General features: G+C 43.6%; 2 protein-coding genes across 3 annotated transcripts in view; one reads left to right on the forward strand and one right to left on the reverse strand.

Annotated features, from left to right (window-relative positions):
* The window catches only part of NDUFAF1 (NADH:ubiquinone oxidoreductase complex assembly factor 1), a 149,559-nt gene extending 143,100 nt beyond the window's left edge, over positions 1-6,459 (reverse strand). The window contains exon 1 of one of the 2 annotated variants that reach the window (XM_086937199.1): positions 6,136-6,459. The gene's annotated coding sequence lies outside the window, so the exon portion shown is untranslated. The remainder of the gene's footprint in view (positions 1-6,135) is intronic. The other variant, XM_086937200.1, reaches the window with a different exon arrangement.
* A 453-nt stretch (positions 6,460-6,912) lies between these two features.
* The window catches only part of RTF1 (RTF1 homolog, Paf1/RNA polymerase II complex component), a 337,563-nt gene continuing 320,785 nt past the window's right edge, over positions 6,913-23,690 (forward strand). Inside the window, exon 1 of the mRNA XM_086937201.1 lies at positions 6,913-7,114. Within this exon, the coding sequence (XP_086793327.1) occupies positions 7,037-7,114 (78 nt within the window). The 5' untranslated portion in view covers positions 6,913-7,036. The remainder of the gene's footprint in view (positions 7,115-23,690) is intronic.

Consider the following 23,690-nt stretch of genomic DNA (forward strand, 5'->3'; position numbering starts at 1 on the left):
TACCTGATCAGGGGTAGCATCTGTTCAAACAGCAATACTTACCAGGAAAGATTATTCTTACAATATGAGGACAAAGATATACACACTATGTGCTAGAGTTGTTCTCTGATTTAAGCGCTCCTACCCCCCTTTTTTGATCCATCAGTGGCTCAACAGCAACTGGCTTGAAGCCAGGATAACTTTATCATAAAAGAACTCAAGCACTGTAGTTATGGGGATGTTTATTATTACACTAATAAGAAACACATATACAGATATGTAACTGACAAAGACTATAGGTAGAACACACCACTTGAAAGAGAAGGATTAAACATAACAGGAACACTCCACTGAAAAGGAAAAGATTAGAAAGTGTAAGTGTAACTAATTCAGACTACCTCACCTATTAGAAGGAAGATTTCTCTCTCTGCCTCTGGTGGGATTAGGGCTCTCTCTGTCTCTCCCTCCTTCACCACATCACCACGCCTCTGGTTCAGTTGCTCCAGCTGACAGCCTTCACTGCTTCCTCCCTCCTCATCTTCAGTAATCGTCTGCCTTCTTTCTCCATTCAAGAACTGCACTCTATTCTGCAGCTCCCAGCAGACATCCTCTCTCTCTCTGCAAGCTATTTGGAGCTCCAAGTTGTTCTGGGCTCCCTGCAGTCCTGTGCTCCAAGCTGGTCTGAGCACCACGCTGAACTGCACACCACGCTGCACTGACTTCCAAAACTGAACTGACTTGCACACAAGCTGGAATGAACACTCCTCCTTTCCTGTAGCTCGCTAATATGGATTCCTCTCCCCTCATGGAAATTTCCACCGGAGGGCTGTCTCCCACCGAATTCCTGTGCCAGCTCCCAGGCTTCCACGCAACCGCAGTGGCCATCTGCTTGTTACGTCTGGGCCCAAGAGAAAAACACATTTCTCGGATAAGAAGCAGTCCTAACTGGATCTTCCCTCGAGCACAACAGCCTTAACTGTAAACATTGCCTTTACCCTAAAAAGCCTCTCTGCTTCCATCAAGATGGAGTCTCTCTAGCTTTAGGCCTGAAAGGGGTGAAATGCTCCTTAGCTCTGTCAGAATACCTACATACACCATACCAATGTGTCTAATATGTCAAAGCCAATAGGCAATAGACAGGTTAAAGTCAAGAATAAAGGCACATTAAGCAGCTATCCTCTTCTAGGTCTGGAAAAAGGGCTTAAAAGGGCCAACACAGGCTAAGAATACCTATACTAGATGCGAGCAGGATTAATGATCTATATCACTTCTAAGTAAAGCCAAAAACTCTGCCATAACAGGCGCTTACATTTCAGGGTTCAATAGTAAGGAAGGTCCGTGTATGTCTGATAGTCAAGCCGTCAGTCGATCGGCCACTAAAAAAGAATAGAGTGAATGTTCAATTAAAAAGCTGAGTCGCGCAAGTAGGTTAAATAGCACGTCGACGGGGATTGCAGGGGCAACGTTTACCTTGAAGTTTCACGAGTAGTTAAAGCAGGATGGTGCCCTAAGAAGAACGGCGGGATAGCGTCCGGCGATATAGCGTCCGTGTCCACCGTGCTGTCAGGATGTCAAATAAATGGTCAAACTCACCTACCAAAGTGAATGTATAAATACAGCGTAAGCTGGCAGATAAGCAGGCACACCTGTGATTCCGTAGGAAGTGGATAGGGGACTACAGAGCGGAATCAGGATGTAATTCACACGGTAAAGGTGAAGACGGACTCACCGTGTAAACAATAATGAATATAGATGAGGGACTAAAAGAGATTAACTTTATAGCATGGGCAGACGGACTGCTTGCTGGTACACCGGGGACTGAAACAGACCCCAACGAGAGCTGCGGGCGGAGGGAGGGGGCGGAGACGGACACAGGAGAGCTGCTGTCGGAGGGAGGGGGGGGGAGACGGACACAGGAGAGCTGCTGTCGGAGGGAGGGGGGGGAGACGGACACAGGAGAGCTGCGGGCGGAGGGAGGGGGGGGGGGGAGACGGACACAGGAGAGCTGCGGGCGGAGGGAGGGGGGGGGAGCCGGCCTGAGAAGAGCTGCGGGCGGAGGGAGGGGGGGAGACGGCCTGTTCAGGATCACACAGTTGCGCAAATAAGGACAAACTCACCGTAGAGGACGTTCAGCATGTCGGCGACGGCCAGGGACATCAGGAAGTGGAAAAGACTGCAGCTGGGCTCCGAGGCACTGGGCGGAAGCCCCATCCGCACCGGAGCATGTGTGCTGCATCACCTTACTCGGCGCTGGCTGGGCAACAATGGCGGCAACTAGGCTTACCACATTTTCGGATTTGGGGGCGTGTTTTGCTGTGCTGAGTGACGGACGACGTCACTGTCTAAAGAACAGCAAAAATGACGCCCCCAAATCCGAAAAGGACGGGGCTACATCGGAGTGATGGATCTCTCCTCCAATGGCTGGCCTCCGTTTAGGAAGCCAGCCAATTGAGGGGAGGTCGAGTACAGAGGCGGGTTCAAGCTCCGTACTCAAAATCATTAATTCTCTGACCGGAAGCTGGCAAGCCAGCATTTCCGGTCCGAGACCTAAAAAGGATAGAATTGGGCCCGGGATAGTTTTCGCAAGCATAAACAAATCTGTAGGGAAATAACGGAAGTGGACAAACCCTCAGTTAGAGATTATTGCCTTATTTAAGCGACTCCAACAATTGCTTTGTATTTGTTATACGTGCCAAACTTTATGAAAGAAATCTGTTGGCAAGATTTAGGCTGGGTTCTTTTCGCTGGATGATATGTTTTCCTTTAGGACAGTACTCCTCTGACACTGTTGCCATTTGTCCATGTGATGAGCAATCTAGTGAAACTATTTTACACTTTGTCTTTTTTGTCAATTTTATCTGCCGTTTACTGGGAAGTTTTTAATACCGCTATTGCACAGGCACAAATTCTCCAAGTGTAAAGCTGCTCTCTTCTACTTACTGCAACTTAATGATTGTCAGTCAGTCAGTCAAAAAAGCTTTATTATCGGCTAAAAACCATAAAAGCACATGTATACAATAATTTCCGATAAAAGCATACCATTAAACAACACTACTGTACAAACCAAATAGCAACAGACACTTCCTAAAATGTTTTAAACTGAGATGATAAAAGTATAACAACATCCTATACAGATTAAAATAGAATAAAAAGGGGAGGAGATTCAGTTCATGCGCGTGATAGTATTATGGTTACCTTCTGAATTAGAGAGATTGCGCTGGCGTGGTTAGGGCCATTTGGCTATTTTAGATTTTTGCGCTTCTTGCGCACCACATAGACAGAAGGTATCTGGAGGTTGCAAACACAATCAGGGGGGAGGTGTCACATTTCAATATTCTAAATACCTCCCTATAGTCCCTGAGGCCCTTGGACTTACATAATAGGACGATCCATTTGGCTCTGGCCCTAGAGTAGGAAGGGCAGAAGAGCAGAACGTGCAGATCTGTCTCTTCATAACAATCACACCCAGGACAAGCGCTTGATATATGGGGACCGTTCGACCACTTGTTTGTCACAGCCCGCACTGGTAGTATTCCATGTCTAAATTGGACATATAACTTCTTTGCCAGTGTAGGCTGAATGTCGTCCAGGAATTTCTCAAACTGATAAATATCCTTAGCCTCCCAAAAAAGTATTGGTCAGCCTACCCAAAGATGGAATTAATAGTATAAGGTCCATTCGGTATTGTTTAAGTGTAGCAGCCAACGACCTCTTAGAGGTCAGGGTGCAGGTTTCCTCTGCATGGAATCACAAGTCTCCCCTGCCCAATGCGTGGCAGAGCTGCTTAACGTGTTCCAGACAGGGGATTTTTCTTGCGCCCCTTGTGGTCAAAAAGTCCCTTCGGTCCTCCCTATACCTTAGGAGCTCTGGAGTAGACCAGAGTCGCCTCCAATACAGTAAGGGACGATTTGAGATGACCTCCTGTATGGGGACCAAACCCAAATCTAGCCGTAGAGGAGTCAGAGGTGTACTCTGGGGAAGTCTCAGTAAGCGCCTCATGAAACTATTCTCAGTGGTAGTCAGAGAAGTGGCGCTGGCGTGGACCCATAATTCTACTCCATAGAGCGCCCCACCTCTTGCCTGTGCTTTATAAATTTCCACTGGGGGCCCCAAAGATTTAAATGAGAACTCATTATAAACCTTGAGTATACCTCCAGACTATTGGGCCTGCTTCAAGTTTCCCATAACCATATGGGACCCACATTCCTTCCTATAGTTTAACGTTACCCCTAGACACTCAAAGGTGGAGACTCTTTCCAACGCCAAACCCTCCATATGCGGGAGGGGGCAATTTGTTGTATTTGCATTAAAAACCATGTACTTGGTTTTGGAAAGATTTATCTCCAAATTCCTAGATTTACAAAAGGAACAAAACGCCTCCAATGTTCGCTGTTACCCCGTAGGCGATTTTGATAACAAGAGGGTGTCATCAGCGAACATCAGGGCTGGTATCTTGCGGGCTGCTAAACTTGAAGAGTCTAGATCCCTCGCCCCCTTCAGATGTTCGATAAACCCATTGAGGAACAAGGAAAAGAGCGTGGGGGCCAGTACACACGCCCTTTCCCACCGGAAATGGAGACGAAAGCTCCCCATTCCTCCAATACCTCACTCTTGCGAATGTGCCTTGATGGAGACGTTTAAACAATTGCCACAAATAAACCAAGGCTCCCAGCTCTTAATGATTGTAATGTTTATTATGCTGTTGCTAGTTTTCTCAATTGTATTCTAGCTAAGAGGAGTTTGCTATTTTGATAAAAATTGCATTTTATTCTTTTTATTTAGTAATTATTGACCTTGCATTATTTTTTAAATGTCCATTGTTGATGTTAATTTTTAATTATTTGGCACCTTGGTGATGCCCTTGAATCAAGAATTCTTGCATTGCCACTTTATTTAATGTTAAATCAGTTCTCTTGCAATTGCCACTTTATTCAATGTAAAACAAGTCTGTCTAAAAATGTGATAGTTTGTAACTTACAAGTCATGAGGATCGCCATCTCTTTGGACTGTTTTGCCTTACACCTGTACTAGGACCTGCTCCTCTTTTTTAATATGTGGTTGTCATTTTTTAACATATGTGTCGATAATGTAGTTTGTTTTTATTGTATGTATCTTTTATGATCTGTCCTCGGAAAATCAAATAAAGACAATTTGATTGCTTGATACTGAGTTTGCTCTAAATAAAACAAAAAAATGTAAAACAAAAAAAACACAGTTTCAGGCACCAAGGGCCAGATGTAAGTAAGTATATTTTACTGATTCATAAATACCGAATTTTACCGATTCGGTATTTATGAATCGGTAAAATAGAAGGGGGGAGATGTAGATAGAATCGGTAATTGAATTACCGATTCTGTAAGAATCGGTATTTACCGAATCGGTAAATACCGATTCGGTAATGCCCATTGATTCCTATGGGCATTGGAGCCCATAGGAATCAATGGGCATTACCGAATCGGTATTTACCGATTCGGTAAATACCGAATGTTGCAAGGGTGCAGGGGGTGTCACTTTGACACCCTCTAGCACCCCGATTTCAGGCATGTGGGACATGTGGCACACAGACATGCCCTAAGGGCATATCTGTCTGTCACATGCCATAGGTGTGCATGCACACATGTGCATGCACACCTGGAATCGGTATTTTACCACCCAATTGGATTGGGTGGTAAAATACCGATTCGGTAAGGCCTGTCGGACTCAGAAGAGTCCCACCTACATCTCAAAATTACTGAATCGGTAATAATACCAAATCGGTATTTTACCGATTCGGTACATTTACTGAATCAGTAAAATAGGCCACCTACATCTAGAATAGCCATTTACCGGTCGGTAACGGCCGTAGGAAATCACTTTATATTACTGGTATTTATTTGTAAAGCACTTTCAACCATTGTCATGGCACGGTAGCACTATTTTTATCTGTTAAGAACGAAAGAGAACATAGTTTAATAATGTGTGATGGAATACAGACAACAAAATTAATGTTTTCTGTCAGTATTTTTCTGTAAAAATCAGTAAAAACGAAAAACATGGAGCCTTAATTAAAATTGTACAATGTAGCAGTTGGCTTCTGGGTTACAGAGCTCTGCATGATATTTGTCGGTTGACGCAATAGATATTGTTTAAAAAAAAAAGAGATTACAAAATACTTACAGATTATTTTGTTCTTTTAGCCATGTCTTTGACCCAGCCACCACACTCAATAACCTCCGGCCCCTTGGCACTCCAGATTACAGTTCCCATACGTTTTTTAATGCACTTCAAGATTTGTAAATTAAGACAGCCTGCAAATGCGCCAAATAAAGAAGGTCACACTTACAGGCATCTTCATTTACATTTCTTCGCTGGGGCATTTGCGCCCCCTGTAAATGCAGACACGGCAAGCACCCACAGTTTGAAGATATATGGTACTCGCTCCGTCCTTAGAGTAAGAGGTGCGCACGCAAGGCTCTGCACGGGCTAGTCTTTACGCACAACAGTGGGAAGGTGGGGGCTTTTGAGGCAGTTCATAGGTGGCAATAAACAGGAAAGGAAAATCTAAGATACAAGAGTTAGATAATTACACCAGCAATCGAATTTCTATTTGACAGAAGCTCAAAGTGAAATTTTTCTTAAGGGTAAAAGTATTTCACTTATTAAACATTTTAACAAACACGGGTTATTGGCAAAAAAGCTGAAAGTATAACAACTCTCTTTAATTTGTACATACCTTACAGTGATTATAATAATAATTTAAGAAATATGACATTCGTATTATGCATGACATCCCAAGAGTGTGACTTTCAGTACCAAAATACTGGCAGTTTAAAATGGCCGCCACGTTCTCACCATCTCGCAGGTTAAGGCTATCGACAGAGTTAGTTTTGCAGTCTTTCTTTTCTTTCACTCGGAGTTAGGGAATTGTCAGTGCGCGTGCGCAGTGTACGATTCACGCACAGAGGCGGAAGTGCGCATGCGTAGTTACCTTTGTGCTGTGTACGCTCAACCCCAGAAGGGGGGCCGGGTTCCTTCGCACCGTTCACGGCCTCGAGTAGCGTGAGAGGAAGCTGTAGCTATGGTGAAGAAACGGAAAGGCCGAAATGTCATCGACTCGGATACGGAGGACAGCGGCAGCGATGAGAACCTGGACCAGGTGAGGCTTTGGAGCTAAGCTTCGGGGTTTGTTTGGAAAGGGAGCGCGGGCCCTGCCTCGGTTGTGTGCTATTCTGGGTGCGGGATACTTGGGCTTCTCTGCCGGGAAGTTATTTTCCCTTAGTGTTGACCTTCCCGGTTGTACTGGACAGACGTGCCCCACACTCCGGGTATGGGCTTATCTGAAGCGCTGACTACTTCCCACCATAAGACAGATGTGCATCTGTACTCGACTGGCAGTCTGGTGGCGGGAGATAGTCAACAGCATTCTTGGTCTTGGGCTCAGATGTGCAACTTGCACTATCACCTTACCATATGTACTCAACCCCTACCTTTACAACAGTCCTATGCTTAAATACACTGTGTATGGAGTCATGTTTTTAATTGAGGATCAGAGCTGGAGGGAGCAATCTCAGACTGCACGTGGATGTTGATGTACAATGGACATGGGTTTTTGCATGTCTCGCTTCACATAAGCCTAGATATTAAAGAGGACGTATGTCGGCTTCGGTCTTTGTTGTTGGAAACAGTTTTGCAATGTCTCGAGTTCTTGTGTTTTTTGTTTTGTTTAAAAAAAACTATTTTATGCGATTAGTTGCTAATAAACGATTGTCACCCCTTCTCGTTATAATGATGGGTACTATCGCTTTACCTGTGTTTCTTGGTACTGGTCTGCAGCTGTTTCTCCTCTGTGTTATGGTGAAGTGATGCTTGTGGGTAACTCTCTGTCACCCAAGTATACAATGTTGAATTCAGAAATGAAACCATTCAAAGTTAAAGTGGTAATCTGTCTACCCCTCGTCTATGGCTAAAGTCAGCGTAATTGAGAACGATGTGTTTGCTTTTAAATGACGTTTGTACCCTAGGCAATACGTACGAAACTACTCTTGCCAGTGACTTTGTGGTTGTAACAGGTTTCCAAAAGCCAATGTTTACCTGTCCAGTAACCGCAAACCGTAGTGTGCTATTTGGAACGCCAAACTTGTCTAAGCGATCATGTTAAGAAGAATCGTGACTCTGTTACAGCATGCAGATATACTGTAATAGGCACTATAATGGAGAGTCCTATCGGTGAGAGTATAACCGGACATTATTCCACATATTCTTGTCCCCAAACAATGTTCAGTCCCTAGATACTGATATGATCAGGACTAAAAAAGTTAGTGATCCTGTATGAAATCGGCGCAGTGAGTTTCGTTGTGTGCAGAAAAACCTCATTTTTTTGTGAGATTTATTGTGGCCATTCTCTAGATGTCGAGTGCTATATCATGATGGTGACAGTAAATGTCTCAACTGTTCCGAATAACTAGCAGAGATTTTCTACAGAGTAATACATATACATTGTGTTTCCATAGAACCGTGAAGAGGCACTGTCAGTTTGATAAATGTGATACGAGTCCTACCACAGTGCAATTAAAAGAAGACTACCAGAAAATATCAAAATTGATTAGGACTTGGTTGATAATGAAGGGCATTGTCATTCCGTTCAGTAATGCAGCGATCATAGGGTAATCATTTAATAGTTTGTAAGTTGATTCAAAAGAGAGCGATATTTAGGACAATGTGGAGATTGGTATTTTGGAATATTGTGGGTATCAAGCTAAATGTCAAATCTGGTTATGGCTTGAATATGTTGTTGAGCTTCATATATATATGTTTGTTTTGGTACACTTCGTCTTCTCAGGAGATGTTAATTGAAGGTCAACAGGTGTACACCCTTTAGTGAAGGAACATGGTAAGATCTACTGGTTGCATAGGGGCCACTTTACGAACGAACCTGCATGCTTAAGCAGATTCATTTCATTTCATAAACTTTATTCGACAATTAAGTCACAAAAGTATACATAAAATACATAATTATTGCTTAAAAAATCCATTAAAATTTATACAATAAATATAAAAAAGTTATTAAACTACAACAGACTATTGCCGAATTACATATTACATTATTTCGAAGATCATAAAATCAATCTCATCAATGTAGGTTTGTTCTGGGGGAGAATTGCACAAAGGCTCATAAAAGCAACCCCTAATGTTTACAGGTATAAACAGCTTAGTCTTGACATGTCTGCCGCTATTTGTTTTGTGCGGATTACCCAAGCCCATTTCAAGAATTTAGCCAAAGCAACAGCAATTATAGGTGTCTGGTCTGTATATAGGATTCTTAAAGCCTCTCCATGCCTATGTATCGCAAGTAGTTTACATATAGGCTTGATTCACATCGATCTAGGGGCAGTATACAGGGGACAGAAGAAGAGGAAATGATTTAATGACTCTTGTTCCTCCCCACACTTAGGACATCTGTCGTTACCATTTTCGCCTGCCCATTTAGCTGTGAAAGACCTTACTGGAAGGGCGCCTACTCTAAGCTGGAAGTAGAGCTTGTGATCCTGCTGTTTACCAATATAATTCCAGTTTCGGTTGGGCCATGACATCCATGAAACGATCTGTTAAGTGCGAGGAGAGGCCCTCGGTCCTCTCTTCTATGTTCACCATCTCCCAATACTTTTCTTGTAAAAATTTTTTGGAGGGGAATACAGCATTTTCCATGTCTTCCCTCTTCCCATAGTTCCCTCATTCCCAATTTGAAAAGTAAGGACTGAATGACCTACAGCCAGTGTATTTTTTGGAGGGAATCTTTAGCCATTATCTCCCTCCAGGCCCTGAGCATAATGCTGTAATTCTTCTGTGGTCCATAAGCGGCGCCAGTAGAGTATTGGTCGCAGAAAGGCAAGATCATGCACCGCCTTTTTTCCAAGGTCCCACCTTCTTTTCAACGCTAGTGGCTTTTCGCAGAAATTCATTTTCTGCTAGCGTCAGCTTTCTTAGATCTTCAAATCCCCAAAGTTCGGCTCCATAAAGGGCCGAACTTATCACCTTCATCCCGTATACTTCTAATAATGGGCTAATGGGCTTTGTTATTGAGGAGGTGAATTTTTTCAGAAGGATGCCTGCCTGCTGGCGGTGTTTAGCACCACATATCTAACTGGCTAGACCACCCCAGATCTCTCTGAAGGGTAACCCCCAGGTAGGTGAAGGCATCTACCCGCTCCAGCGGGGAACCATTGATATGTATCATCCCTCTGAAAGGCCTGGCAGTTCCATAAGTTTTACGGCCAGTAAGGACCATAAACTTGGTTTTTGCCGTATTTATTTCTAAGCCCCTGTCCAGACAAAAGTCTTCAAAGCGCTTCAGCGCTTGCTGGAGCCCACTAGGTGTCTTTGAGATGATGAGGGTGTCGTCCGCAAACATGAGGATCGGGACCCGCTCACCAGACATCGCAGGGGCATCGGTTGGGACCAGGGAGAGGAAGTCCGCAACCCCGTTCACAAAGATCAAGAACAAGGTCAGCGCCATGACGCAGCCTTGCCTCACTCCCCGCTCCACCGGAAAGGGCTCCGTAACCTCCCCCTGGCGACCCCACCGAACCCGAGCGAACGTACCCTCATGTAGGCGGACGATCAAGCTCAGCAGTTCGGGTGCCATCCCCAGCCCCGCAAGGACTTTCCATAATGTGTTGCGTGGGACCAGATCGAAAGCCGCCTTTAGGTCAACAAAGACGGCATACAAAGCACCTTTTTCCAGGACCACGGTACGCCAATATAACATAATAAACCTTAAAACCTGGCCTATGGTACTTGTTTTTGGGCGGAAACCAGCCTGGAGGTGACTCAAAATACTATCATTATCCATCCAGGTCTGGATTCTACCCAAAACCAGCCGTCCCATGATTTATTGTATACAGTCAATCAAACTTATTGGCCTGTAGTTGGCTGCTAGGGACTTGTCCCCCTTTTTGTACACCAACACTATTTCTGCCCCTTTCCATGATTTAAGGACTTCCATCCCTTGTGCTATGGCATTTGCCACATACAAAATATAAAACCGCCATCGCCCTCTATTATTTAAAAATAGATCTGCGGGGACACAATCCATGCCGGTAGCACGTCCCTCGGTGACTTGGTCCAATGCCCTATCTACTTCTCCCACAGTGAAGACAGGCTCCTTATAAAAAGTATAATTAGAAGCTTCTTCGCTGGTACCAGTGACATTACTGGCGTATTGGGGCTTAAAATAGTCAACCCATGAATTTCGGTCGACATTATTATGGGGGCTCTCACGATGCCCTCCCCAGTCCCATTTAAAAATTTCCCAAAAAAGTTTGGGATTCTTTGCATTACACGCCACTTTAAGGTCCTGCCACCTCCCTCTTCCCAATCCCTTTTAGCTGTATGTTGCTTAAGCCTATAGTTCGCACGGGCCAATCTTATTGTGCCCATATCTTTGGATTTTAAGGCTAAACCCAGCTCTACCCTAGCTTGGCGGCAAGAGCCGTCATACCAACTCTCGGGTTTTTTAATTTGAGTTCTTCTTTTTCCTGAGCTAGGTTTACAAAAATATGTTTTCAATTTGGTGAAGAGACTATTATGTGTCTCTAACAGAAAATTAAGGGGAGGCCCATTCAAGTTGACTTCCTCCATAGCCTCTAGAGTCCCTTCCAGATCTCCCACTATATTACCAATAATTTCCTGATGCGCTGCAACTTGACACCATATAAGGTGGCGCTCGTCATTTGACATGACTAAATCGGGGAGAGAGTGACCCTCATGAACATCATCCACTTTATGTAGACCCAGGTTAAACATTGTAGTCAGGGGGTTATGGTCACTCTCAATACGAGTCACTACCTCCATATCAAGGAGAGTAGACCACATCTTAAGGGGGACAAGTAAATAGTCCATGTTGCTTGCCCTAGCACCATTGTCAAAAGTTTCCTTCCCCGTTTTGTCTGACAATGTGTGCCCGTTGGCAGCCCTCAGATGGTTTTTCATACAGAGGCCCTTTAGCTGGATTGCGGACTCGGTCCATTTTCTTATGGGTTTAGTACCAAGCTGAGGAACTCCCCACCTAGCATCCTCACCCTCTGTTAGATGTGTATCATCTAAGCCAAGGGGTTCAAAAGTGGTGTTAAAGTCACCGGCAATCAGTGACCATATGTTAGGGGGGGTAGCCTGTAGGAACATGTCCAGCTCTGCTACAACATCAGATTTCTTGCCACCTTTAAGCCCCCTAGCATAAACATAATAAATGTCAATTTCTAAATGAGCAGGGAACCTAAACCTAACACCAAGAATATCATTACTGACGACAGGGAGCAACTGGGTATAACATTTTAAGGACTGCTTGACCCATATCACTAGACTTTGCTGTCTAGCATCCAACTTATTGCCGTCTCCCTGATTTCTGCTTTTACTCAATAGTGTCGCTCCAGCCCCTATATGATTAAGTGCCGGGGGTGCCTCTGTCCGAGGGAACGTGGTTTGAGGCGCCCCACTAGCCTGAGCTATATTTCTCGCCCCTGTCAAAGCAGGGAATTGGGAATTAGCAGTGTGCACCTTATCAGCAGCCAGGATTGGCCTAATGCCCTGCCCTGTCCCGGCACCACTATTAGGACCATTTGAACCATGGGCTACAGGTGTTTTCGCCCTTACAATGTGAGCACTGGGCCTTGATCCTGCCTGTTTCTGAGCTGTTGCCAGTTCTAGACACACCAATCTATTTTCGATAAAGTCCAACCTCTCATGTCATGGATGACAAATCTTCTTAAGAGTGCCCTCCAGTCTTTTCCAGAAAGAAGGTCCCAAATCCAGGTGTGGTTCCTCTCCCCTAGTATCCAGAAGACTTCCCAGCCCATTTTTATCTACCGTACCAAGTTGTGCGGGGCTAATTGGTGGCATCACTATTGGATCATCAACAGGAACAGTATTTTTACAAGACCTTGCTTTTTTCCCTACAGCATTAGTTTGCGGCCCAGGGCGCTTCCTTTTTAGGTCTCGCCTGTCAATGCGCATGCACATTGAGCGGAGCGAGACTATAGGGGCTTAAACAGACTTTAAACAAACTGGCGATTTGATGAAGTGCATGTGCGCTTTTAGCTCAATGCGCAAGGAGTTAAAATGCGCGTGCACAGCATCAAATCGCCAGCCATCTGTTGCCCAGCTTGGTGCCGCCAGCAGCTCTTCCCGCTCCGCCCCCTGCTGCATCAAAGGCTTTCACGGCCGGCCGTGCTTTCAGTTTCACGGCCGGCCGTGTCTCCTTTTCTTTTAACTTGTTTTAAAAGTTATTGCCTACTTCCTTGTTTACTCTCATTAATGCTACCGTTACTCTTGATGATTCGTGTATCATGTTTCGCTATTTCTTTCATGAGTGTAACATATTTTGTATCTTCATTTTTTTCACGAGTACAGCACTTCTGCATGCTTTACTGTTTAGTTACAATCAGGAATCTTTCTTTTCCTGGTTCCCTCAAATGCACTCATGTAAATGTTCGCGTAGGCCGGAGCGGCATAATTTCCCATTGAGGTCCCACTCTTTTGTAAATACCATTTGTTATTGTATGTAAAATAGCTGTGCATTAGGGTGAACTCCATTAGTTCCATTAGGGATATTTGCATGTCTTGGTCATATTCACTGGATAATAGTACCTTTTCCACTGCTTCCAATCCTTGTTTGTGAGGAATGGATGTGTACAACGCCTTCACATCTATGGTTGCCATGATGATCTTCTGGCTGCTTTCTACTCGTACGGTAGATAGTTTATATAAAAAATCAGTGGTATCTTTTATGTAAGATTTCGTACTCTTGACACTGGTTTGTAAGTATTTATCCATGAATTTACCCACTGGCTCATGGATGCTTCTTCTGGTTGACACAATGGGTCGACATGGTGGGGTCTTTAAACTCTTATGTACCATGTAAAAGCTTGGGCTAATTGGATTGTCTTGTGTTAAATACTGTTTGACTTTGGTTTGTATAGAGAAGTGTGGCTCAATGGTTAGAGTGGCAGACCCTGATGCAGAGGTCTGGCCCGGACCAGGGTTCAATTCCCGCCTCAGGCGTGTCTTGGGCTAAATTTCCCCGGACCTGACAATTCTCGCCTCGGTGCCTATTCTAATCATGGGTCCCACGCTGCAACTCTGGGCAAAAGCTTGCTTAATCTCCACAACGGCCCCAACAGCGTAAGGATGCCTGGCCTCACCTTGGGGGGCCCAGGAGTGGGCACTTCACATGGAAAGGCCAGGAGGGGTTCAAGAGCGGTATGTGTACAGCGCCGTGATACCCCTTGGGGTGATTGTGCGCTATATAAGCACTACAATATGAGCACTACAACATTCCTTTTTCTGTAGCTTTCTCTAGTATGGTTTGTAAGATGTTTCTTATCTCCTGTGTAGGATTTGAATCCAACTGCATGTAGATATTCTCGTCTTTCAAGTGATCTTCTACTTGTGTTTCATAATATGTTCGGTCCAATATGACAAGAGCTCCTTCCTTATCTGCCTTTTGACATATTAATTCCTTGCTTCCATATTCTTATTTGGTCATATTAGAATATTTGCTTCTTTTTTGTGTGTTTAACTTTTGAATGTCTTGTTTGCAAAGTTTCTCAAATAAGTCTATAGTTTTGTGGCTTATTGGAGCCATGTAGGAACTCGTTGTTTTCAGTCCTTTTAGCTGGTCCTCCTCTCTTCGGTTTCCTTCATTGACCACATTATTGAAAAAATGTCTCAATCTAATCATCCTACTTAGTTTAAATAAGCTTATTTCCAATTCCAGGGTGGTGGTGTGTGCCGTGGGCACATAAGAGGTACCTTTTTGGAGAGTTTGTTGCTGAATTTTGGTTAATGTGCATTTCGAAATATTTGACTAGATTGTCCTCCTTTGTTTTTAGTTCAATTGTTACTTTGTTTTGTCCTTTTTGGCCGTGACGTTCCTCGTCTGGGGGGGTCCCCTGTCTTTTTCTTTGTCCCCTCCTGAGTCTGCCCTTTCCTCTTGGCCTCTCTCTAAAAAAGGCCCCTTTGATGCTGAACTAACTTGTTCTCGTGGCTGCTGGTTGTTATCCATCCGTGCTTTATGTGTAGCTGATATATCACTTTCAGTGGAAGACGTATCCGTTTGTGACGTGTACGTTTTCGTTTGTCTTTTTCTTGCAAATACTTCAGCCCATGTATACACCTCCTCCATTTTATAGTTGATTGTGTCTCGTCTATATTTTCGTGTTTTTCTATCATTCACTTCCTGTGTGTGTTTAGTGAGTTGTTTATTGATGTCCTCCAAGATATTGGTCATCTCTTCTGGTGTGATTAATTTGTTTAGATCTTGTTTGGTTTTGTCTATGTCCATTTTAAGTTCTTCCAATATTTTTGACAGTTCTTCTTTTATTATAAGTATAAGATCCAGGCTGCATTTATTTAGAATAGTGTACCATTTTTTCTGTAAACTGTTTGGAATTTTTACACAACAATGGTTTTAGGGAAATTCGGAGGCCCCTCAGAATCCTCTGCGCTTTATGGTATCTGACCAAAGTGGAAGCATGAAGGCGTTGGTTTATTTCCTTTCTTGTGAAGTATAATAATTGTTTTATATGTTGTTCCTTGGTTTTAGTTGTGGTAAATTCAGTTGTCTCTTCTTGTATCAAAGAATATATGTTCGTGAGCTTGCTTCTTCTGCGTATGCGAATGTTTCTGCTCTTATCTCTGTGAGCTGTGTTATCTCTTCGTAATGCACGAGTAATCTTTGGCGTGCTACAACGCTTGAGTGGGTTCCAAATATTAATTACAAGTAATACGTGTGCACCGCTTAGTTCAATGTGCGTTGTTCAATTTTGCTTGCTACCTAGGAATCACTCCCCTCTCCGGAGTGTATGCTAAATAGTCCTGAGTTGCAGTTCAAATATTTTTGACCTGTCTCCTAGGGCACTAGATGGTTGGCTGTATTTCCTGCCGAATTTTTCCAATCCAAATAAATCATTTCTCTTTCTTTAGAATTTCCAAAGCATTTTATTTCTTTGTTTTCACCAGTGTTTCATCTCACATTGGTTATATAGCTCTTTATATTGTCCATGTCTGTAATACATTTCGATCAATATGTGACATTTGCTTTGTTTCTTAACCCTACCCCTTTCATTCCCAATGCATTTCGGCATTTATATGCCTTTATCCGGGGACAATCTGTAAAGAAAATAGCATTTGTTCAAATATTTATCTTTGATTTGCCTCCACCCACCTATTTTGCGCCTTTGCGCTAATCATTACAATCTATTGTGACATCTCCTATATCTCTACGTAATAGAAACTTAGCTCGTGCTATGATTATGGTCTCTGTAGTTCCCTACATATCTAAACCTTGTCGAATCATGCGACTCGTTATGCCTGGTCTCTGCTCTTTCAATGTAACTAAAGTTGCACACGATTATTTCCTGTTGAAACATTCAAGATAATTATGCTGATATATCTTTAGGGCGCATTTAAAATAATGGTTTCGTGTAATCGTCTCATCTGCTCTCCTCTCTCTGTGTTCGCACCGTCTGCTTATGTCTCTCTGTGTTCGCGTGTTATACCGAAATGTAGGTACGTACGTGCTGGCGCTGTGGATTAACAGCAGGTGTGTGTCCTCCTACCGTGTTTCAATGTGTTCAATAAAGTTAACAAAAAATCGCCTTAAAGTCACGGGTATAGAGTTCGAATCTACCCTATTGTGTGAAAGTTTTGGGATGGTAAATAAATGCTAAATAACTTGAGATATTTACTAAGCTTCCTGAATGTATGCGCTCTTTGCTACGGTTAGATGTTTAAAAAAATCCTAGTGTGTGCGCGCTAATCATCGGGATGTTAACATATGGTAGTGCGGATTGGTCTCCCATCCGGAACATGACCGGCATCAACTCTGCTTAGCTATGCATGAAATAGTAGTCTACTAGCGACAGGACACAGTGTCCACTTTAAAGTGTTGTGTGTTTCTTTTCCATATTCGCGCAGCCCTCTGAATCTTAGCCTCTGCAGCGCACTTAATAAAGTATTAACAAGTTGTCATCTATATAACATCCTTTCTGATTTATACTTAGTTGTTAGCTTTTAATTGGAAAACTTGGATCTTCATAGTTCCACATAGTGTGGCCGACTTTATAGACCACACTCCCTGACACTGTCTACCCGTTCCTAGCTCCAAGGGCTCCATTGGAGTGAAATCAAGCGCTTTATAAATGTTATCATTCCTCATTCATTCATTTGCATGTGCATGATCTGTGAATCTGTAGTTGACTTATTTTTATTTATGCGTTTATAAAGCGCCTGAAACGCCCTGAATGGGGGATCTCCGCGCTGAGGACAAGAACAGTACAACATAGGGAGGAAGATAACATTAGAAGAGATGGGTCTTAAGCTTTTTTCTGAATGTCAAGTAATTGTCATTCAGACGAAGGTCCAGGGGTAATTGATTCCACAGCAAGGGAGCTATGTATGAAAAAGATTTTCCTCCTAGTCTGGCTAGTTTAATTCGAGGGACCACGAGTAGGCCTTTACCCTCAGAACGAAGTGTCCGAGAAGGAGTGTATTTAGTAAGTTTTTCCGTCAGATAGATAGAGGCCAACTGATTGAGGCCTTTGAACACAAGGCAACACGCTTTAAAATGAATTCTCTTCCGAATCGGAAGCCAATGTAAGTTGTATAATAAAGGAAGAGATGGGGAACGCCTGGGGGCACTACTCATCAGACGTGCCGCAGTATTTTGTACTACCTGTAAACTTTGTAAGTCTGAGTCCCTAGCAGAAATCAGCAAAGCGTTACCATTATCCAAGCGACTAAGTATCAAAGCATGGATTAGTGTTTTGCGAGTTCTGATTGGGAGAAAGTGAAAGATCTTACGAAGCAGGCTCAGTGCATAAAAACAAGATTTTTTAGTATTTGCTATGTGGTCTTCTAGGTTAAGGTCATTATTTATTAAGACCCCAAGATTTTTAACAACTGTCTTTGGAGTGGGAGCTGTACCCTGTTTGTCTGGCCACCAACTAGGAGTCCACCCAGTAACAGCTTCCCTGAAAAGCATAATTTCCGTTTTCCTGCGTTTAATTGCAGGAAATTGGTCTTCATCCAGGACGTGATTATTTTCATGCCTTCCAAGAACGTGGTCTGGCTGTTGAGGGTATTTTTATTGTATGTGAAAATCGATAGCGCGTCGTTCGCATAGGAAATTGGGGAAAAACCCAATTTTCGTAAGAAGAGCTGCTAAAGGGGCGACACACACATTGAATAAGGACGGGCTAAGACAGGAGCCCTGAGGGACTCCCTTTGTAACCTGTCTAGTCTTCGATTTAAAAGGGCCCAGGTTCACTGTTTGAGTCCTATCAGTCAGGAAATCTTGTACCCAGTTAAAAGCCGTGTCCTGGACACCTATAAAACATAATCTTTCCAGCAATATTTGGTGAGAGATAGTATCATACAGTGGACAGGTCAAGCAGCACAAGAATTACTGCCTGACCTGCATCCGCTAACATTCGAATATCATCCGTCACTTTAATCAAAGCAAGTTCGGTACTATATCTAGGGTGGAAACCGGACTGGGAATAGTCCAGGCAGTTGTTGGCCTCCAGATAGGCAGAAAGATGGATATTAACATGCTTCTCGAGTAATTTGCCATGTAAAGGCAGCAAGGAGATCGGGCGATAGTTAGTTATAGTGTCCGAAGGTAATTTGGTGTTTTTTCGGATAGGGATAATTTGAGCAGCCTTTCATGCTTTGGGAAGTTTACCTTCTTTGATAGAATGATTAAAAATAGAGCTAAGAGGTTCCGCCAAGTCCGCGGCTAATTCCTTAGCAAATTTGACAGGGATAAAATCAGTAGGAGAGCCAGATTTTGCAGATTTTAGAAGGTGTTCCATATCCTGAGGTGTCAACAATGGAAATTCGTTCAGTGTTCCCTGTCCATAGTAGTCCCATATTTGGACCGGGCCCAAGTCACACTTATTATTGTCGAATGAAGATATATTATTATATATACGCCCACGGGCAATTGTTCGCGCGTAACTAAATCTCATTAATAAATAAATAAATATATATCCTCTATTTTTGAATAAAAGTGGTCTGCAATCTTATCACAGAGGAGTTTGGTGGGAACCTCCTCCGTGTCAAGGACTTTAGGGTTAGCAAAAGTATTGAGAAGCTGAAAAAGCATTTATGGGGAGTTGCCCGATTGTTCCAATTGCATAGTAATATGCTGTTTACGAGTGGCTTTATTATTTTTATGATATGTAATCAGTGCCAATTTGTATAGGTCTATATTTGCAACTATTTCCACGTTACTTTTTGCACAAAGTGTGAACTTCAGGGAGGAAGAGATGGGGGTGCTATCTAAATATTGGTCTTGGCCTCTTGATTTTTGGTGTTTAGTGACTAAGAACTTAACACAAAAAGATTTTGATACGACAGAACTGTGTCAGTGCTTTTGCCCATGCATAACTCTCCAGAGCAATATGAGGTTCCACATATGCTCAGACGCTCCATTTTTAATAATACATGCGCTGGCAAAGTTGATAGATCTGGCTTTAAAACGTAAACGTGCAAATTGTATTTCAGCATTCATGTGTTACCATATTAAAGCTATACTTACTGGCTTTGCCAATCCTTGTATACATAGCCTGTACATGATATTGTATACCAGAAGTTTGACTGTAGGGGCTGCTCAGATAATATTTGGCAACAATGTGTTTTGTGAGTATGCTTGTGAGAGAAATCATATTACATAATGAGTCAAACAGTAGAAGCCTAAGATTGACCCCTAGGTATACATCTATATCGGGAGTGCATGAATGGCGTGGATCTGCTTCAACGTACAAGGTCCCTAATCACAATAACTAAGTATCTACTTAGCCAGAGACAGGGCTAGGAAGCCATTACAGAGCTGAGTGCAGTGTCTGCTCACCTCAGAGGCATTCAAAAGGGTAAATAAAGCGAAAATGAATTTGGAAATAACAGGGAAGGCCAGCATACTTAAAAATTTGAGGGTAGGAGCAAAACAAATATATTTGTCAAATTCCGCATGTCAGATGGATTTAAACTTTCATGTAAGATAACATGAGCCTTCCCTTCGTTTTGACGGAGTTTCCTCAATATCAAATGTATGTATATATATGTGTGTGTATATGTGTGTGTGTGTGTGTGTGTGTGTGTGTGTGTAAATATATATTTAAAAAAAAAAACTTTTTGTATGCTAGGCAGCCTAGGTTTAAACTGGCATCTGCCCTTCGTTGCACCCACAGCTGTTCCATTACACACAATGCCACATAATGCCATCAATCAAAAACACCTCTACATAATTCCACCTCACACAATTCCATAGCTAACCATTTCAAGCCACATAATTCCTTTTCACACCACATGCATCCACCACAATCCAAAACACGAGTAAAGACATTCTCATTTACAGCGCCAGGACCTCTAACATTCAGAAATGCAAGACCAATTTCCACTGCAAATGCTTGTTTTGTTGTTAATCAAATTACTTCACAATAACATGACGCTGGTGAAATATAATGGAATATTGCCACTGTTACTCTTCACACAGAGATTTTTACTGCTTAGTTTGAGTTCACGTCTTGTAAAACTGATGACCATAGGTTCTAAACCTAGGAAATTCCAAAATGGGTAGGCGTGGTTTGAGATGTTGTATAGGGAAGAAATAACTTTCTATTTATTAATCTAGATGAGATCTTCTTGTGGCATTCTGACCCACTTCCACTGACTTTCCTGCATAAATCTAGATTAGCCACATATGTTACATTGTATAAATGTATGAGGGGTATGCAGATCATGAAGGAGTGTCTCTGTGATTCAACAACTGTTCTGTAGGGTACACAGTGGGCGTGTCCCTGAAAGGATCAAATGCCCTCACACACCCATGTGATAGGTGTCCTGCTTCATCATAGGGCGTCTGCTTTTCGTCGGGCTGGCTCTGCAATGCCCAACGGGCACCCTCAATGAGGGCTCTTTGTTGGAGATCTTCTTGTCAGCCGTTTGAGGTGTGGGGGCTTAAGGTTAATATTGGTCCTGGTGAATAGTTATGAGATCATTGTTATGACCACACGGAAGCTAGAAACATATTGGCCTATAGCCATCTAAGATAACTAAAGTCTAATAAGAAAACTGAAGTTAAAGTTTTTTTTTTCCATGAGAAGTACCTTGTCCCTATTTTTAACCTCACACCATCACAGCTCAACATCAGTCTGCTCCTTAAGCCCCCACACCCGCAGGTGCCAATGTAGAGTTGTACTGTAGTTTAATGGTATGGTTTAGGTTTTAAGGTTTAAGTTTATTATGCATAGTTAATTAAAACCAGTGCAAAGCGTAGTACGAAACAGTAGAAAATTGACTTTAAAATATCATTAAAATTTGTACATTGTTATCGTCATTAAAAAGCATGCACAGAGGAACCCAGTCTGATTAGCCAGGAGCAATTATCATTATGGCGGGGCAGCATATTCCAGCGAGTCCTGTAGGCCGCCTATATGTTGTCTGTGTCAATGATCGGAAGTTTTTTTTATTTTGACAGTTTTTGCTCGATCATTGCAAGGAACTTAACGTATCTGCAATTCAGTTTCGTGTTCGAAGGGTTCAGGCAGGCAAGGACTGCTTGCTTTCTCGTGCAAGTCCCTAGCTGCTTAAGCTGGGCCTTTAAGAGCTGTTGACGGGCTGGCCGTAGCTCTTCGCAAAGGCAGGTCAGATGAAGTATATCGCCCTTTTCTGTGTTACAAAACGGACAAACCTCGTGGCCATTACTCCTGAGCCATGGTGGAAATACTCTCTGCTTGGCAGAACCCCTAGTCTGTATTTCAAGAACTTCAATTTTGTTGTCTTAGCATAACCCTGGCTGAAGTAAGGTTGTGGTGTCAGCGTTTTATAAGAGTTTAATGACATCCAGGCATGGTTTCTTTTGGCGAATGTGGCCTTGTCCTCTAGTAAGGATAGTGTTTTAACAGTTTTCCAGACTAGTTTTTTGAATGGGTTGTGCCCAAGTTGCATGTCCCAAATCACAGTTAGATTAGTAGCCACCAGAGCTGTCTTCAGGTAGGATCTTGCCTGAGATATATCCCTATTTTGAATGTCTTGCCATAGCAGCGAGTTTAGAGTGTTGGTAGGGGCCGAACGGAGTTTGTGGCAGCAGTTGATGTACGCTCCCTGCCTGGCAAGGGTTTGCTTTTGCAATCTAAATTCCAGCCTGAGTTGGGCCGGCGATGTGTAGGGCGGAAGGGAAAACCTTGTTCTATAGGCTTTTGTCTGGATTGTGTCCAGGTTCTTGGAGTCTCTCCCACGAAGCGCCTCGCTGCCATAACAGGTAGAGGGGAGTAGCTTAGCCTGGATAACTCTCAGATAGGGGGTTAGAATTGGCCCCATCAGTTGATTGGCTATGTTTTTTAGTGTAACGGCGATGCACGCCCCTTTCCTTTTTGCTTTCAGCTTTTGTTGTGCAAAGGTGCCATCTCTGTCAAAGAGAACTCCCAGGTATTTGTAAACAAGTGCCAACTCTATTTTTTGACCGCCTAGTGCCCATGATTTCTGAGGCTACTTGATGTTGATCGACATGGTGCGTGTCTTGCTCAGATTTATTTTAAGTTTGTTTTCCGTGTCGTAGCTGTGCATTTGGATCAGAAGCTGCTGGAGGCCGGTGTAGGTATGGCTAAGTAGCACAACGTCGTCCGCGTACAGCAGGTTGCTCAAGGTTTTCCCCCCCAGCCTCTGGGAATGGGAGTTGCATATGTTGAGTGAGTCTGATAAATCTGCCATAAACAGATTGAATAGTATTGGGGCAAGCACGCACCCTTGCTTCAGGCCTTGGGTGGTACGAACTTTAGATGACAGGTGTGTGCCGCCTCCTAGCTTCACCTGCACCCAGGTATCTGAGTGTAGAAGCTCCAGCATGCCTAGAATCGGCTGCGGTATTCCCCATTGTGCCAGTTTCCCCTAAAGTCTGCCTCTCTCGATGTTATCAAACGCTGCACTGAAATCGATGTAGCACATATGCAGCGGCAGTTTTTTAGGTCGAAGCCTGCATTGCAGGGCATTGCCCTGCTGCAGGCAAAGACCTATTGTGAACAGGAGAATTTCAGAACAGCGTGAAACCACGCCCCCTTTTTCCATTGGCAGGCCTCGCGAAATGGAGGCCTGCCATTGGAAAATGCTCCTGTTTAGCAGATTTGTCTGCTCTGGATCCCGCCTCACGAGGACTCCATGACCTGCCTTACGGTAGCACGACAATATTTTCAGAAATATTGCCATGGCAACCATGAGGCAGGTCAGGGAGTCCTGGAGGGGCGGGATTCAGTATCCTGTTTCCTCGGCGGTGGAGCAGGTAGGGGAGAGGCGGTGCTTGTTAGGGTGGTGGGGGCGGGTGCCACAGTCATGTGCATTATAATTCAAAGTGCTCGTGACTTAATTGAAGTAGTACTGACTCCAGGTGCGGCCGCCGTGCTACGATAATTAAACGAGACTGGGTACTACTAGCCTCGTCCTGTCTTCTGCTGCAGCTGGTGAGTGTTATATGTCCGAAGCAGCCAAGCAGGCAGAGTTGTGCTGGTCCGGTCTGAAACGCGAGCCCCCGCCCGCTGCCCTGGTGGTGCCGCTCGTCCGGAAGTGGAGAGGCTCCGAGAGATGGGCAATGGAATGGAAACCTGCCTGGTATGGGGCCCAGCGACTCCCCTCCACTGCAGATTTCTTCTGATCTTTATACTTTTTGCAGCGCTTCCCTTTAA

Source organism: Lissotriton vulgaris, chromosome 9 (genome assembly GCF_964263255.1).
Source record: "Lissotriton vulgaris chromosome 9, aLisVul1.2, whole genome shotgun sequence".
Lineage (NCBI taxonomy): Eukaryota > Metazoa > Chordata > Amphibia > Caudata > Salamandridae > Lissotriton > Lissotriton vulgaris.